Source organism: Propithecus coquereli, unplaced genomic scaffold (genome assembly GCF_000956105.1).
Source record: "Propithecus coquereli isolate 6110/MARCELLA unplaced genomic scaffold, Pcoq_1.0 Scaffold825, whole genome shotgun sequence".
Classification (NCBI taxonomy): domain Eukaryota; kingdom Metazoa; phylum Chordata; class Mammalia; order Primates; family Indriidae; genus Propithecus; species Propithecus coquereli.
The window spans coordinates 301,004-319,557 of NW_012154452.1; the positions used below are offsets into that span (position 1 = coordinate 301,004).

Consider the following 18,554-nt stretch of genomic DNA (forward strand, 5'->3'; position numbering starts at 1 on the left):
GGCCTCCCAGAGTGCTAGGATTACAGGCGTGAGCCACCGCGCCCGGCCTCTAAGGTAGAGTTTTTAAAACAACCAACAACCCAATGGGTTAAAAAATAATAAATGTTATTATTATTCAGGGGATGAAAACCAGCATTTTAAAAAAATTACAAGAGAATTAAGGAATATCACCACACTTAGTGATAGAAGGTAAACACTGAGGCATGGAATGCGTTTCTATTCAGAGTCTGCATTTACATATAGGAGAACGGGGTTACTCGGGCCAAGGGCAGGGAGGGCTGCAGACACTGGCCTAACATACGCCAAGATCAAACCACTCTGCATGTCCACAAGCCCCAGGAAATCCCTTACTTGTCCCACTGTATCTTTTACACTTCTTGCACAAAGAGTTCAAGGTCCAAGAACCACATACAAAAGAGGATATCACACTTGCAAAAATATTCACAGTTGCCAGAGAAAGATCCTTCCAAAAATTCCAACTGACCCAGGTTAAGATTCAGGATGCTTCCAGTGGTGGATGTTTTGTCCGTTTTCGTTGTGATTGGAGTTGACGGTTGAGGAGAGAAAGGTTTCGGGCTGTCAGAGAGACTCCCCGCTTGTCCTGTCTTTGTAGAGGTTGGTGAAGCTGAAAAAGTATGTCATTGTTAAAAGACAGATTTTACAAATAAACAAACAAGTAAAACTTGTAGGTGTGGGGTAGGGAGGGAACAGAGAAATTATGAAATTATATTTGATTTCAATAAGGCCACCGCAGCCTCACACATGGGGTGGGACAGGGAGGGCTGGCCGTTTATTTCAAGCAAAGGGCTTTAACTCGACGTTAAACCATTAAAGCCACAAAGGAAGAAGGCCTCACTAGTTATTCTATTAAGCACAAAGCTCTAAGACAAATCGGCTAAGCTGCCACTGAAATTGGTTTGACCCATTCACGGGTATAAATCTCAAAATAAACAGCGATTAAAGCAGCCCCGCAGAGTCCAGATGCGGAGACCCGGAGCCAGGCTTACAGCGGCACGGCATCTGTCTGGGAGGAGACGCCGCCGCGGCTCGCACGCGGCCTCTGCACCTGCCAGTGACCAACGCAGCCCCTGGGAAATCTCCAGCTCCCATTTCAAAGGTTCTCAAGGCTGCATGAAGCCAAACTCAGTACCAGATGGCGTGAAGGAGACGTTGGAAAATTATCTCCCTCTTTATTGTGTTCCGAACTTTTTTACAAGAGGACAGGGAATCGCACCTATGCCTGAGGCTTTTAAAAATACCTTAGAACTACCCACAACCTGCTTCTCAGCTTCACTGCACTGGATGAGAGGAAGAAGAACAGGTAACCAAACCATTTATCTTAACAAAACAAGCTTTTGGAGGGGCCAACAGAGCCTCCTAAAGACCTTTCCCATCCTGCCTGCCGCTTTGCCCTCAGCAATCCGCATTATTGGGGCCCTCCTGTTAACACTTCCTGGGCCCATTTAAAAACAACTGGGGGCCGGTCGTGGTGGCCTGTAATCCTAGCACTCTGGGAGGCCGAGGTGGAAGGATTGCTCAAGGTCAGGAGTTCAAGACCAGCCTGAGCAAGAGTGAGACCCGGTCTCTACTAAAAATAGAAAGAAATTAACTGGACAACTAAAAATATATAGAAAAAAATTAGCCGGGCATAGTGGCGCATGTAGTCCCAGCTACTCGGGAGGCTGAGGCAGAGCCCAGGAGTTTGAGGTTGCTGTGAGCTAGGCTGACGCCACGGCACTCTAGCCTGGGCAACAGAGCAAGACTCTGTCTCAAAAAAAAAAAAAAAAAAAAACAACTGGGACTAAACACACGACTGACAACAAAAAGGCCAGCTCTCCTGTGATGTGCCAGAGACGTTCCAAGGTGATCTGGTCCTTGAGAGAAATACACTGATGGCAAATTAGGGTTAGAAATCACTATGCCCCTGGGAGCCTCAAAAGCAATAGGACCCATGGGTGGGCGCTTGCCTCAGTTTTCTCACCTGCCAAATGGGAACACTCAGAATGAGGGTTCGATGGGTTAACACTCGCGCACCAACTCAGCCAGTCAATAGACGTGAGCTCGTCTTAGCTCCCAGGCCAGGCCTGCCAACATCATTTTTAATGCAATATAGTGGGAAAGCCTCCAGACATAAAGAGGCCTGGATTCAAGCGTGGAGCAGGAGCCAGACACTGTGGATTCTAGTCCTGGCTCAGCTGCTGACGTGCTGCGTAACCTTGGGCAAGTTACTGTCACCTCTGCATCTTTTTCCTGGCAGCGGCGGATACTAATTACATGATGCGAAGGGATGAGGAAAGTACTTACGCCTCATCAGGTTGTTGTGAGGATTAAATCAGTCAGTCAGTCACCTGAAGGGTGCCTGGCATCTAGTGAGCACTCTGCTAATTGTACACCACGATTGCAGCATTATTTTCTATTTCCCCAGCAACCTGTAGGACTGTGGTTTCATCACTCGAACCCCGCTGCTCCGGCACAGTGGTTCTGCTCCCCAGGGCACGGCGGGCAATGCGTGCACACGTTTTTAGGTTGCCACACGAGGGGAGTGGGATTGCTACTGGCATCTTGTAGGTAGAGACCAGGGACGCTGCTGAACCTTCTACGATGTGCAGAACGGCCCCCAAAGAAAGACGCATCTGGCCCCAAATGTCAACAGAGCTGAAACTGAGAGACCCACATAGGAATGAAGCAGGGGTGCATGTGGGAGGCCTATTCCTCATGTGGAAATGAGAAGGGGTGAGGACTAGCTAAACTATGTCATTTGGTGCCTAGTAAGTGCTCAATAAACATAAATTATTTTAAGAATTAAGTTTAGAAAAATAAATAAATTAAACCAGTCCGACTGCCAGGATTCATAGACTGCCTGGCACAGCACGTGGCAGGCAACATGCCTTCAGCCGGGGGCTATTATTATTACTGTTACTACCACTGGTTCTGTGACAAGCAGAATGCAAGTGCTTGTTACACGAAGAAACAACTGGTTTCCCCTAGAGATGGGTCAGGCTCACTCTCCACTCCACAGGGAAAGGGGAGGGCCCACCCTCCCAGGCATCTGCGGCTACAAAGCTTCATGTAATCAGGGAAGAGGACACACTCCAGGGCCACCTAGCAACCTATGAGTCCCACACTGCAAACTCTTCTCTGCATCTCCCCGAGAAACAGATCTCCTCTGCCCACTCCACATGCCACCTGTCCCACCTCCCTAATCTGTGAATACATCTGTACCTGCCCTGTCCTCCCAATTCAGTTAACTTCCCCACCTGGTGGTTCAAAGGCAAACAAACACACCTGGATTCCTCCATCGCTCTCTTGCCTCAACTTACCCAACTCTTCAGCAAGGCCTCTGCACTCCACTTCCTACATATGCCCCAAATCTCTCCACTGAGCTCCATCGCCACGGCTGTCACCCTAGTCCCTGCACTCTCAGCGGGGATATTACAACCCCTAGAAGGCAAAAAGTGATTCTTACGGGGTGAAAAAATCTCACTACCCCTCTCATGTATAAAGTACACACCTATATGCAGTACATAAACAGATACCAATACTTTTGGATTTCATGGGAGTCCACTCTTGGGTATATACCCAAAAGAGCTGAAAACAGGTACTCAAACAAATCTTTCGACACAAATGTTCACAGCGGCACTACTCATACGCCACAGCACCGTTTCCGGAGCAGAACCCTCGAACACTGAAATCGCATCACTCCACCACCAGAACCATCCACACACGTCCTATTCCCCAGAATAAAATCCAACCTTTCTTTGCCTCCCGGAATCTCCAGCCACACTGACCTTCATGCTCTCCTGGAAGGTCAAGCCTCTTCCCACCTCAAGCCTGAGGCTGGGCCCGAGGTTCCCGGGGAAGGCTCCCCACCCCGCCCCAGACCACCCTGGCTGGTACTCCTCCATGTCCAGGCCCCAGCTCCAACGTCACCTCCCCAGAACCCCTCCCCTGTTGGCCCATCCAACATGGCCGAGGTGTCTGTTGTCCACCGTCTTCTCACGCCATGAGAAAGTCGGCTCCAGGACAGTAGCATCCTTGCTGGCCACCAGGCATCCAGGACGCTGCCTGACACATCCCAGGTGCCTAACACAGTTACTGAATGAGCAAGTATGTGAAATAATTAACTGAAGAATGAGGTCTCCATTTCTCTTCTCATTACTGTGGTCAAGATAAGCCATAAAGAAATGATCATGGCTACCAAAACAAAATCTTTTTCGTATGAAAATACCAAGTTAAACAATCTGCTCAATGTTACGCAGCTACTAAAAGCGAAGTGTGCTAAGAGAGTCATACCCCAGAGGAGAGGTCTGACTAAGCAGCTGCCAGAAAAATACAAATGGTCAATAAACACGTGCAGATGACTCAGCTCGACATAAACAGATGCAGACCCAGGTAATGGAGATAGATATGGAGATACAAATACATAGATAATAGATACAGGTACATAGATATGGACATACAGATATATATTAATAAATACAGCCTTTTTACCTGAATGCTAAACTTGGTTCAAAAAGAACACCTAGTGCTGAGGGTAGGTGAAAAAAGAGGAGCATTCGTACAAATCATAAAACCTTTTATTACATGTGGGTGCTACTGACATTATCCAAAATTGAAGAGTACAGAATACACAGACCCCAAAGCTCCACTGCTAGGAACTCGCCCCACGATGCATTTGTAGAAGTGTCCCCACCACAGACTATATACACAAGAAGGTGCCCTGCCAGTATCGAAATAGCCAAAGAACGAAAGATGGTTTATAAACGCCAATTAATTGGAGACTGGCTAAATAAATTATGGCACAAATATCACATCATCCTTTAAAAGAAAGGTACGCCAGTCTGAGCAGGAGTGAGACCCCGTCTCTACTAAAAATATAAAAATCAGCCCGGCATCGTGGTGTGCGCCTGTAGTCCCAGCTACCAGGGAGGCTGAGGCAGGAGGATCGCTTGAGCCCGGGCGTTTGAGGTTGCTGTGAGCTAGGCTGATGCCAGGGCACTCTAGCCTGGGCAACAGACCAAGACTCTGTCTCAAAAAATAAAAATTAAAAATATAAATATAAAAAAAGGTGCAAATCTGTATGATTCGACAAGAAATGGTCTCGACAAAACATGAGTGGGGAAAAAAAGAGAAAGATAAAATCAGGTGTATATAGAAAGCCTCCATGTATGTAAATATTTTTTAAAAGCACACACATATCTCTGAGTGTACATATACTTCTGTAAAAGGTTAGTACTGGTAACCTTTGGAGAGAAACTATTAATAGAACTCAGAATATGAGATTAAAAAGACTTTTTATCTTTTATTTTATACCTTTCTATACTATTGTAACATTGCTGTTGGGTTTTCTTGTTTAATCATATGCATGGTACCACTTCCCACTTAAAAAAAAAAAAAGCCAACTAGAGGTACTTAGATTATAGGCCATTTTGCCCTTTTTGAATACTTTTGTGATTTTGCTGGAGAATAAACCTTTAAAACAGGTGCAAAAATGTATTTATTAACATGGAAAATTGTAACTAAAGGGAGAGGAATTCTGTAATTATGTGACTCCAATGAGGTTCAATGGATATTTTCTTTAAAATTTTTATTCTGGTTTTATATGTGGCCATCTACAGGAACATGTAAAATGCTAGGCTGGCTGAAATGCATATAACATTGGGAGTTGGGAAGTTAGCAAGGACACAGAATGCGTTTCAAAATATGTATTTTTATATACACATAATTTACATTAAGAAAACTAATCAATGTATCCATTTAAAACGTTTGCATTCACATTACTTCATGAAACCAGGTTTCCTTCCCCAGGAAATGTTTTCCAAAACTCAGCTATTCACATGCCCCACCCCTCTCTATCATATTCATGTGCCATCTACTTACTACTGACAATCAGAACCATATATACTGACACAGAAAGATGTCAAAGAAACATTGCTAAGTTAAAAGAAGCGGAAAGCTTAATACGACCCCATTCCACCACAAAAAGTTATTACTATCAATGTGATTATACACATTAAAAATCTAAAGGTATATCCAATTCTTAAAAGTTGTCACCTCTTAGGGTAGAGTTATGTATTTATTTTATATTATTAAACTTTTAAAGGAATTATCTTATAGTCAAGAAAAAATGATATAAAATTTAATAAATACTGAAGAGCTTCAAAGATGAATGAATATAAAGCAATCAGAATTCTTGTCACTAACTTCAAAAGCATAAATTCAAAAGCTAAAATTCAAAAGCACAGGACATTCAATAGTACATGGTTCTTAGCGAGGACCAGGGGAGATGACTTTGCCCCCCAGGGGACACCTGGCAATGTCTGAAGACACTTTTGTCTGTCATAATTGTGGGTGGGGGTGCTACTGGCATCCGCGGGTAGAGGCCAGGGATGCCGCTAAACATCCTACATGCACAGGACAGCCCCACACAAAGGACGATCTGGCCCCAAATGTCAAGAGCGCTGAGGTTGAGAAACCCTGCTTTAAATCACTCCAGACATTTTCAAAAGCGAAAAGACATTTGGAAATGTTCATTTCAATTAAACTTTGAAACAGATGCCAATCCTTTTATAAAGCCATAAATCTTGCCCAAAGGAATAACTAATTGCCTTTGAAGTCACAAATAATTTAATCAGATTTTATGCTTTGATGTACAGTTCACAAGTGTGGGCTAAGACACATCATTTACTATCTGCATTTACAAAATCTAACCTGTGCTAAGTGACATTCTGACTACATGAAACATGAGTCTTGGGATTAAATTAAGAAAAAAAAAAAAAAAATGCCCTTTCCCTCCCATACACCCCAGCACTCTGGGCAGAGTGGAGGAGGAGGAGTTAATGATTCATGCTAAATTTCCTCAACTTAAAACACCTAGGAATCAACCCACATGTTCAAGGGGCTGTGTGTTGCACAACCGCTGACGGTACCATGCACAGATGAGCACTACACCACCAGATGGTGTAGGATGGGTTAGGGCATTTGGATAGAAATACGGTTTTCAAGGGACGTTTACTACCATGGAAATGTATTCAGAATACAAAGCTTAAAAAAAAAAAATCCCAGAATCTGCGACAGACATTGCAAACAGGTGATCCATGAACCAAGCGGTTCACCGATGCATTTGATATGGCATAGCTTTTTTTATTTTTTAAATCTGAGCCAGTATATAAAAGTTAGTAGCCAGGCATGGTGGTACCTGCCCACAGTCCCAGCTACTCAGGAGGCTCAAGTGGGAGGATCACTTGAGCCCAAGGGTTCCAGCACAGCCTGGGCAACACAGGGAGACCCCTGTCTCTTTAAAAAAAAAAAAAAAAGAGTTGGGGTAGTTCCCATTTAAAAGAACATTTAGGCCGGGCGCAATGGCTCACGCCTGTAATCCTAGCTCTCTGGGAGGCCGAGGCGGGCGGATCGTTTGAGCTCAGGAGTTCGAAACCAGCCTGAGCAAGAGCGAGACTCCGTCTCTACTAAAATTAGAAAGAAGTTAATCGGACAACTAAAAGTATATAGAAAAAATTAGCCGGGCATCGTGGCGCATGCCTGTAGTCCCAGCTACTCGGGAGGCTGAGGCAGGAGGATCACTTGAGCCCAGGAGTTTGAGGTTGCTGTGAGATAGGATGACGCCACGGCACTCTAGCCCGGGCAACACAGTGAGACTCTGTTTCAAAAAAAAAAAAAAGAACATTTAAGGGTTCTCCTGAAAAATCAGAAATCTGGCAACATGGAGCCCACATTCCCAGTTGACAAGAACCAGACTGAAGAAAAAGTCCCCAAGTTCCTTTCATAAAGGCAGACCTCCCTACCCCAGTGTTCTAAGGCCTGTTAGTGGGTGATAGCAGCTCTTTTATACAAGAGTGGAAATGCCAGCATGCAGCATGTATCAAAAGGTTCTGCTCAGGTAAGTGTTACACACCCATGTGCACACACAAGCACACATATGTGTGTGACAGGTCATGATGAGCATACTGTTGCTATCGTTCACCCCAGACCCTGCCACTTTCCCAGACCCTCACTCATTTCTGTATCTGCCTGATCCCCCTGAAGTACTTGAGTTTTCAACTTAACATTATGACTTATAAACCAACATAGAAAAAGCCCTGGAAACAATATCTAAGGAGTGACTATGGCAGGTGGGGTTACCAGTGACTTTAGTTTTTGTGATAAACAATTATTTTACAACAAAATCATCGGGTTGTGGTTTTTATTGGTTTGGTTTCACAATTATTTTTTTAAAAAAGGGTATATGAAACCACTCTTTCTCCCCTAAATGGTAACCCACACTGGAGCTACAAAACCAAAGGACCATTAGCTCAGAGGGTGGTGAAAGCCAGACCCCAGGACTCTGACCCTAATAATATCAATGACTTACAGCGGCTCCTGCAAGCAAATACTGGTGATGGCGTCGATTCTGGCCAGGAGGCCTATACAAAAGAAGTACCAGGAAAATCACTGAACAAATCCACCACTTTGGCCATCTCGACGGCAGGATTCCAAGCCATTGGGAGTTAAAGGCTTTCTGGCTGAGCAAGTGCTTCTTAGAAAGCTAAATCCGGTTCTAAGAATTACAGACACATGGCTCTGAGTTCTTCAGTCTCCCCAACAAAAGGAAGATTTCTAAACTCACAAAAGTTTTATGTAATTGACATTTCGACTTGTAGTTTTACGCTGCTGGTTGCAAAATTTTCACTGCTGAAGCTACTTACATGGTCTTCCTATCCTATGACATGACAATCTTTCTCTTTTTTTTGAGACAAAGTCTCACTCTGTTGCCAGGCTAGAGTACAAGTGGGGTCATCGTGGCTCACTGCAACCTCAAACTCCTGGGCTCAAGCAATCCTTCTGCCTCAGCCTCCCAGGTAGCTGGGACTACAAGCATGTGCCACCACGCTTGGTCGACAATCTTTTTTTTTTGGATAAGCCACAGTCTTATCTCAACATATTATCTCCAACTGTGGAGGCATTTTACCAGACATGTCGCTTTTCCCTCCACTAAACGCTGTTATTGCTGCTAACAGCAGAGGGCAGTAGGGTACAGTGAAAAGAAAACCGGCCTGGCTTGAGGATCTGGCTGTGGGGACTTAGGCACTTCCCTACGCTCTCTGCAGGGCCCTCAATTTGCCTTCTGTAAAATGGGGCGACTGACTTAGTTTCCTCTAACTCTCTTAGTCTATAATGGTGGTTAGCGAGCTATGGCCCATAGGCCAAATCCGGCGTACCACCTGTTCCTGTGAGGCCTGCAAGCTAAGAAAGATATTTAAAGATATTTAAAAGATATTTTTTAATGGTAGGAGGGGAAAAAAAATCAAAGAATTAATAGTTCCTGAACAAGCAACTTATATGAAATTCAAATTCCAGTGTCCATCAACAAAGCACCATTGGAACTCGGCCACATAATGTCCACGGCTGCTTTAGTGCTACAACAACAGTGTTCAACAGTGGCAGAGTTTTGACAAGGACCCAGAAAGCGTACAATATTTACTATCTGGCCCCTTACAGAAAAGGGAGCAATTTGTAAGATTAAAATATTTTGAATATCACCTCCTCTTCCTATACTATTCATTGGCTAACTCATGATTTGTAAAATGACCCAAGCATTTACTGGTAAAGGGATTATATTTTAGGAAGGGGACTGTAAAGTCTACTGAAATAAGGGATCTACTAACTTCTCACCTAAAAAGCCAATGAAATGATGAAGGATTTGTCACAAATGTGATGCCATTTATCCCTCTCTTTTTGTACCTCTTGAGGGAAGAGAGAAGCTAAGTTGAACACATTACACCCATTCTCATATTCCTCTAAAACTATATTTTTTGAAATGTGGTGTAGGAAACCAATAGTGGTACACACACCAACATGTTCTATTTTACTAGTTATGTATTAATTTCATGTATATTGGGGAAAACACAACAAGCAATTTAAACACATGAGCCTATATATTTTGTTTAGCTTGGGACAAAGCTAAGTCACAGATTTAGTATTTAAGTATGTAATAAAATATGGCAAAAAATCATGGCAGGGAAAGTTCACATAACAGTGATTCACAAAGTTGCTGCCAAGGTTAAAATTTAAAACACTTCTTTCCAAAGCATGCTCTCTATGGGAACTAACAGGCCAACAGGTTTGTATCGTCCTTTGTGTACTTGGCTTAAATGGAATCATGTCATGGAATAAAAGTGAGCTTTTAAAGGACTCTGGGCAGAAGCAAGGGGGCAAAAGGGAAGATTTTTCTGAAATGATGTCAACACAAATTATGTTAACCCCAGAACAAAACTCTACAAACTCAACCATGAGTACCTAGAACCACAGGGCTATGAATCAAAACTGGAGAAAAAGACTATAGCCTTTATTTAGAAGAACTAAAAACCACAGGTCACTGACTCCCTCCACCCTTCCTACAGCCACTTGGGAAGCAGTCTTTGAAAATAACCCAAGAAACAACACAACCAAAATGGGTGGAATTCTTTTGAGTTCACAACTGACTAAGTCCCCATCATTTGATCGACTGGATCTCTTGGAGGACTAATGCTTGCTCCTTAAACAGCTCCTATGGAGGGGCAGTGGGGAGAGGAGGAGCAGAAACTTTTCAGAAGTCTAGTGATCCAACCCAGTTGATACGCTTCATTCATTCTACAAAACATTCTAAGATACTCTGACCTGACATTTAATAACTAGAGATTTTATTTAAAAATCCAGACTTCTCATTCTTCCAGAAGAGGATCTGAAAACTCTGAGTCCACATCCCCACCTGGCGAACATGGGCTGCAGCCTGTGCAGTTCGCCCAACCCCACCCACCTCCGTGGCCTCCCCAGCCAGGTCCTGAGGGCCAGCAGCCTTTTCTCATCACACTGGGCCACACTCCTCCAAGGTGGAACAACAGAGAACTAACTGTGAAGGCAATTTTCAAGAAAAATGGGAGCAAAACCACTTCCTTGTGAAGGCAATAAAATCCATTAAGTATTTAGCATGTGACCAAATTACGTTTAGGCAGAAAGGATTCCATTTAAGTCACCATTGCTTTTCTTACTCTCAGCCAGCATCCCTCAACTTGCCACTTCTCTGATCCACGCAGCCACCTGATCCGGGTAGCAATCACCGTACTAATATTAATACAGTAGCTAACATTCTGTGCAGTACTTACTATTTTAGGCACTGTTCTAAGTCCTTTATTAATTCATTTGATCCTTATAAGAGCCTACAAGTGGGCAGTATTATGATCGTCATGTCACAGATGGGGAAACCAAGGCACACAGAGTTTACGTATCTTACCAGAAGCCAAAGAGCTAGTGAGCGGCAGAGCTGGGCTTTGAGACTAGCCTCTGCCTTCTCCGGCACGTCTCAAAAACACAACACGACTGTTAACCAAGGTGACCTTGAAGGGAGTGGGATACCTCTGGGGACAGAGGATGTTATTTTCAACCTTTCATGTTTCACTAACATTTGAGCATTTAGTGTGAGTGTACTGTTTTGATAGAAAAAGAAACTTTCACTTAAAGCAAAATTCTTGGGAAAGAAAAAAAACATTTACGAGAAGTTGTGATGAATCCAAAAGGCAGTGACATCTGAACTGAAATTGGACAGATTTCTGGCCATCTCCATCCACCCACTTCTAGGAATGACCTCCAGCTGGCCTCTTGGGAACACTTCTCGTTTTGGGGTCCCTAACTGCAAGAATCCCACCTGGTTACTTATTTAAAATGGGCTCCACTGTGGTTCCCCTTGCGGTGATGCTCACACGCTTGGGCCCAACGGACCTGGCACCCCCCTGCCCCTCCCCACCGGGGCTGACCTGTGCTCTTATCGAGGAAGTCCATGGACTCCTCGCTCGCGCTGAAGTGGCTCGATGTGGCCTTCTTCTCGGTGTCCTGCTCCACATCGGAGCCCGTGTGCACGGAAGAGTTTGTGCTCATGGGGGAGCGCGGCATATCCGACAGCGAAATCCGGCGGCCCGTGCCCCCACTCAGCATGGGTTTGCCCATCAGGATCTTGGGGGACGCCGTCATGTCAAAGTTGAGCTTGATCTTCTCCTGCTTGTCTATCTTGGCAGTGCCGGCGCTGGGGTTGGTGGGGTCAAGCAGCATTTGGTACTGGCTATTGGGCGTGTAGGGCGTCCTGAACGGAGAGTAATTAAAAACCCCAAACTTCCTGCGGATGTTCTCCACGTAAACCTCCATCTCTTGCATGGCGCTGTTGAAAATGCTTTTCGTCTTTTTCACAGAAAAAGGAATTTCTTTAGACATGAGGTAGCAATTATTTATTGGAACCCAGGCCCTAGGAGGGCAAAAGAGAAAGACACTTCTTTAAGTCAACTTTAGTAATTTCCGAGGTTGGTTTTTTTTCTTAATGTGACCCAAGGTAGCCTAGTATGTTTTCCAGGATTAGCAGACACTTATTCTATTTTTTTAAAACTACTTGGTTTGAATGGTTAATTAATGATCCACTTAACAGACATGTTCCACCCTAAGAACAGAACATGAACAAAGCTCAGCTAAAATGTTAAAAGGCTCAACAGACTTAGCCATTTTAATCCATTAAAAAATAAATCCCCTTTGGTTTCCAGTTGGTAGGGTAAGAAATCAGACACTACATCCCAGACGACACCTCCGAAGGGAGACTTATTCCCCAGGTCTCACTGAGCTTCGCGCAGACGTGCAGAGCTTCCTTTTCTCCTTGCCATTCTGAATGGGACTAGAAGGAAACTCCGGAAACCCACATCCCTAACGGAGGTACATGTTTCCGAGTGTGAGATAATTCACACAGAAAATCACCAAAAAAAACGGCCCATTAGCCTTCGGGTATACACCTTCCACCTTCCATCCTGGGCCAGTTCCGTCTTCCTACCATCGACACCCCACATCCCCACGTGCTCTGCAGAGACCCATGACAGCAAAAATGAGAGCAGCGGCTTTTCTGGAACCAGTGACCCACAGCGGGAGTTGGGAACACCGCAACCGCTGCTATGGGTGACGGCAGAGCTGACACAGGGACATCCAGGACATAGGCTGCCACACACGATCCCCCAGCCTCAACCCAGTTTGTAGCTGGGAAACTGGCAAGAGTGAGCTTTTCCAAGGAGGCCTTTTGGATTTCACAGACCATGAACGCCAGCCAGGCATAAAGCAAGGGGGAGCAAACTGGACTTCAGCGAAGTAGAAAATGCACGTCTAGGTCAACGGGAGAAAGAAGCATCTACTCAGTTGCTATCCAAGGGGACCATGTAGGAGTCTGGACCCAAACTGCCTAGACTTCCAGCGTTTTAAAGAGAAGCAGAAAAAAACTGCATTTTTTATGTTACATTTTTACCCCATTTCAAACAGGAAGCATCTAATTTTTTTTAAGAGAAAAACACCCAGGGGAAATAAAGCATGTCCTTGGGGCAGACTGTTTGGAACTCCTGGTGATACTAGATGGCAGCATAATCTAAAACTAAATATCCTAAAAATATCTAACTGCTCTCTCAGAGCGCTGGAAATTACCAGCTTCTCATACATTCCGACTGCCATCTTTCTGCTGAGGCCGGAAGAACCACATCTCCAGCCAGAGGGAAAGCGGCTGAGCCAGCGCTCCCAAGGTAAGAGTTCGCCTCAAGGGGAGGCTCAGTTCCCACTGGGTGGGTGAAGACCAGGACTGGATAGGACAGATCTGAGATGCAGCCGGGATCCCCAAGAGTCAAGCGGCTCCACCCGGGGCTTATCAGCCAGTAGGTCTTGTGACCAGGCCCTGCCCTGCCCTGCCCCATCCCACCCCTACTTCTGTCTGGTATCAAGGCCACACAAGTGCCTACCACGAATTGCTTGGCAGGAAAGTAACAATGTTTCTTTTCCTTAAAGCCGCCCAGGAAATATTTAAATGGCAATTAGAGTTGCTTTGCAATATAAAGCCTCTGGGAGGGACAAAGTCTGGAGTCAAACTGCCTCAGCTCTAAGCCCAGCTTGGCTTCTTCCTAGCTGTGTGATCCTGGGCTAGGTATCACCTTCTCTGAGCCTCAGTTTTCTTATTGGCAAAATGGAGATAAAAGGAGCTTCTACAAAAAAACACTTAAAACAAGGCCTGGTGCATGGTAGGCACTCAGTTTGTGGCAGGCTTTTGTTTTTTAAACTCTGTAGGCATTAAGTAAAATATTTCCTAAGTTTTTACATAATTATGTGTGTGTCTCGATGAAATAAACCGCCCCCCCCACCAAAAAAGCAAATTCTTTTAAGGGACAGAAAGCAGGCAGTGAAATTCTTCAGAACATGCCTGGATTTGCGCGAGAGCCCTCACAGCTCGTGCTGGTATTTACGAACTTGACGATTAACATGTGGTATGTCTGCGATTCCTTGTCCTGCCGTCCTGACCTACTTCCCTCACACAGGTCCAGGCTTATGTCTCGGCTCCACAACCCCAGGCAGGAGGCCTCTCGGAGCCTCCCTTCTCGCCTCGTTCCTGGGTCTCACCCAGAGCAGGCTGTCGATAAACCGGCCCGTTCTGCCTTAACGACGTCTCTCAAAACAAAGACGCCTCCAGGGAGCTGAGACTCCCCAGCCAAAGCCCCCTGGACCTCCACAGCACTGTTGCTCCACCACCGTGGACCGCCCTCAGCAACTCCCCCCGGGCTCCCCGCCACCCAAAATGAACAGCATGTCGCACTCCCGTAGAAGGGACAGAAGACGGGACAGGCAGGAAAAGGGGGTAGGAAACTCCTGGCCATCGGACTCATGCTTTCTTTTTCACAAAGGAACAGAAGGGGCCTGGCTTTCACGACAGCCCCATATGGAATCAAGACCTCAAACTGCGAGTTTTGGGGGGAAAGCCTCTGCAAAGCTCCTGCATCCTTCCTGATGCCCTCTAAGCCACCTTCCATGGCTGTCTGTAAGGAACAAGAGACCCCTGCAGAGTGGTCACAGCTGAGACCAGAATCATGGACTCTTAAGGGTCTGGGACTATTTGGTACATGGGAATAAGCCCTGCTTTCCCCCCGCCCGCCTGTATCCGAAGTATACATATCCATCCTGTGTCACCCCACAGAATAAGAATCCCAAGTCGTCAAGACAGTTCATACTTGCTCCGATGAAGGGGATGTACAGCCCGCCACCAATTCCTCTGGCTTTTCAAATAAAAAACAAACTCCTGCCCCTACCCCTGCCCCACCCCATGACTCATCTCCCACCATCCTCTCCCTCCTCCCTCACCCTATTTAAACCACACTGTCCTCCCGGCTTTTCCTGAACACTCTGGACCCCAGCCCTTCTGTACCCCTGAGCCTCTGCTCTTGCTGGTGCACCACCTCCTGATCTGAGATTACCTGGCCTATCTGTTCACCTGTGCATTATTCACCTTCCCCGCTAGGATGTCAGCCTTCAGACAGGCAGGGGCAGGACCTGCCTGGCTCACTCGTGTGTCCCCAGCATCTAGTGCATCGCCTGGCGAACAGCAGGCACCAGATACGCATTTCTCTGAATGAAGGGATAAATGAATTTTAGAAAGATTTCCTACAAGAGTGGTGAAAATCAAAGTATAATACTTCCTACCGAACCCAGCACCATCTCGACTAATTTCCATTTTCTCTCCTGACAATGGACTGTTGGGATTCCTAGTAAACGGTTTTGCAGATTACTTTCCTACTTTCGAATTCACACTTTTTCTTTGATCTGCAAGATGACGAGCAAACTTAACAAAGAGAGCATTCTTTCAGATTCTGATGTTTAAAAATATAAACTGTATCTTCTGTATGTGTGTATATTTAATTTTTAGGACATGTATTTTAAATAGTCTCCTCTACACACTCACGCACTTTCTCAAACTGCCTGGCGGGGCTCTGAGAGAGTCTTTGCCTCGTTCAATCATAACATAACTTGCTAAAAGAGAACTAAGATATTAACCGCTGCTCATCTCAGCCTACCTGTCGTTCTCACGCACACAGGGGCTCCATGCTAAAGGGAACTGCTATTAGCTGGAATAATTCGCTCTGCCTGGTGCACAGGGAAAGGGGAGGGCAGGAAGGCTGGGAGGAGGGCTCACACCTGTCAAAACAGCAACCCCTTGTCATTTCCCATTGCAGCTTCAGAGAAAAGGGAACAGGGAGGAACTGCTCAGCCCTATGGTAAGAGATTCATTTACTGGCAATCTGGTGAAGTATTTCTGATCCTTGAAAGCATTATTTTGAAAAGCAATTTACACAGAGGTTTAATTTACTCCAGAAAAAAATTAAAAAAGAAAAAGAAAACAGCAGCATGGGACCCATTCCAATGCTGGTTTCATCAACAGAACCAGTAAAGTAAGATTATTTTCTAACATACCTGAGAAAACTGAAGCCCACGCATTATCAAGCTAAACATAGCACAGGAAAACATTTTTCAATGAGTAGATCGACGGTTGGTATCATAAACAAAGTAACGGCCCCACCCTCCACTTCTTTTCCTCTCCAATGACAGTATCAAAGGTTCAGTAAAAGCTACCCATTCAAAGCCTGCTTTTAATACCCACCTGTCGTGTTGTCCAAAGAAACGGGCATCGACCTGCCCATCTTTATCCCTCAGAGCTTTTGCAGGCCAGAATGGAAACCCCTTCAGTTTTGCCCAGACCAAAGGATGTGGATTGCTCTAGGAAAAGAAACAAAATCCGGAGTTTGTACATATTTGACAGCAAGGTACGCAATTAAGGCTTGGTATGTGAGGATGAAGCAGGGTTGAGGGCCACAGGTCCTGAATGGAAAGAGAAGAATTTCAAGCAGGGTCTGCCCACGCAGTATTCCCTAGAAAGTGTGGCCATGATGCCTGGACAAAACTGGAATGGGGTCAAATGGTGGAATTGAGAAGAACTGAATGACGGCAAAACCAGGCTTGAATCTGGCTGTGCTATCACCTGTGTGGCCATCAGCACATGATCTCACATTTCCTTGCAACATACACAGAGACGATAATACCTACACCCTCTGTTCAGTTTGGATTAAATGTGCATCAAGCCTAGCATATAACAAGGGGCCATATTAGCTACCTTTATTCTTTATCAAAGACTACACTGAGCCTTAGCTACACAGGTGCTAATCTCGAAAGGCAGGAAGAGATGTAAAGTATGTCTTCTCAACTTTACTTGCCCAATCTATCCCCGCCGAACCCTCTGACCCTCCATCTTTCCAACACACACACCAGCCCACCCCAACAATGCACTCCTCTGATTTGGAAAATGCAGATCCATGGAGGAAAGCAGGGTGCCTTTCTTCCCTCCAAAAACCGTTATTTGGAGCGATTGTGGACTTAATCCAGGGAAGTATTTCCAAACCTCTTAAAAGAGGCCCAACGCGATTTGCAAATGACACACTGATTTAATACTCATCTTACCACCTGCATTGCTCTGGCCCATCCCACACACCCCCTCTGATAAGCTCCCTTTCACCGTGCATCCTGCAGTGCGCCCAGGCAAATAAACCCAGCAAATGATGATGCTACCCTGGCACAAGAACTTTTAGCCTAAAAAGTTTATCCCACCTGGATTATTTTCACTCTGCCGTAAATTTATCAATAAAAAATTATTTTAGGCCAGGTGCTCACACCTGTAATCCTAGCACTCTGGGAGGCTGAAGTGGGAGGATTGCTTGAGGCCAGGAATTTGAGACCGGCCTGAGCAAGAGTGAGACCCCAACTCTACAAAAAGCAGAAAAAATTAGCCAGGCCTGGTGTTGCATGCCTGTAGTCCCAGCTACTCAGGAGGCTGAGGCAGGAGGATCGCTTGAGCCCAGGAGTTTGAGGTTGCTGTGAGCTAAGACGACACCACGGCACTCTACCCAAGGCAACAAAGTGAGACTCTGTCTCAAAAAAAAAAATTTTATTTTAAAACTTCATCCAAAGTTTCGTCTAATAAGCCTCCTGAAGAAAGCTGTCTCAGGGTAGTCACCAAAAGCACAGGGTTCAGTGAATGAAACAAGCAAAGTGAATCCAACTTACACAAGGCTCACAAAACCAGTTATCTCGTTTTTGGCAAGCAGCTAGATAACATTCTGGACATACTTCGATTTCGTTCATCTGTAAAGCAAAAATACATTAGAATGTGTCACCCCAGAGGCCTTACATCTGGCTGCCCTCAATAAATGCTTGATGATTATGAAGGATAAGATTAAATAAAGTCCCACAGCAGAAACACCCTGGCGATGAATCCAAACTGCTCACCAATCCCAACGCATCCACCCAGCCCAAGCCACGTCCCTTCTCTCTGGTCCAATTCGAAAGCTGGCTCCCCAGCGCCTCTGGCTTCCACTCTTGCCCCGACTACAGCCTTCCCCATGCACCAGCCAGAGCCACCATTTACAAACATAAATCTGATCTTGTCCTTGCCCTGCTTAAAAGCTCCCAGCAACTTGCCCTGATACCAGGAGTTGTCTGCAGGGGCAGGTCAGCCCTTCCCTCCACACCTAGGAACATGTCTGGGGACGTTTTTGGTTATCACAGCTGGGCAGGGGGGCACTACTGAAATCTATGGTGTACAGGACCGACTCCACAACAAAGAATTCTCTGGCGCCAAATGTCAATAGTGCCAAGTTGAGAAACTAACAATAAAATCTAAACACCTGATCAGTTCCTTC

At 45.4% G+C, this 18,554-nt stretch overlaps 1 protein-coding gene across 6 annotated transcripts in view; it reads right to left on the reverse strand.

The window, feature by feature from the left end:
- Nucleotides 1–18,554, reverse strand: part of ZMYND8 (zinc finger, MYND-type containing 8) — a 116,990-nt gene that overhangs the window by 42,580 nt on the left and 55,856 nt on the right. For all 6 annotated transcript variants that reach the window (XM_012663707.1, XM_012663711.1, XM_012663712.1 and 3 more), the window contains exons 10-13: nucleotides 17,920–17,997; nucleotides 16,463–16,578; nucleotides 11,787–12,268; nucleotides 485–625 (exon numbers count right to left, since the gene is read on the reverse strand). In XM_012663707.1, coding sequence (XP_012519161.1) covers nucleotides 485–625; nucleotides 11,787–12,268; nucleotides 16,463–16,578; nucleotides 17,920–17,997 — 817 coding nt within the window. The remainder of the gene's footprint in view (nucleotides 1–484; nucleotides 626–11,786; nucleotides 12,269–16,462; nucleotides 16,579–17,919; nucleotides 17,998–18,554) is intronic.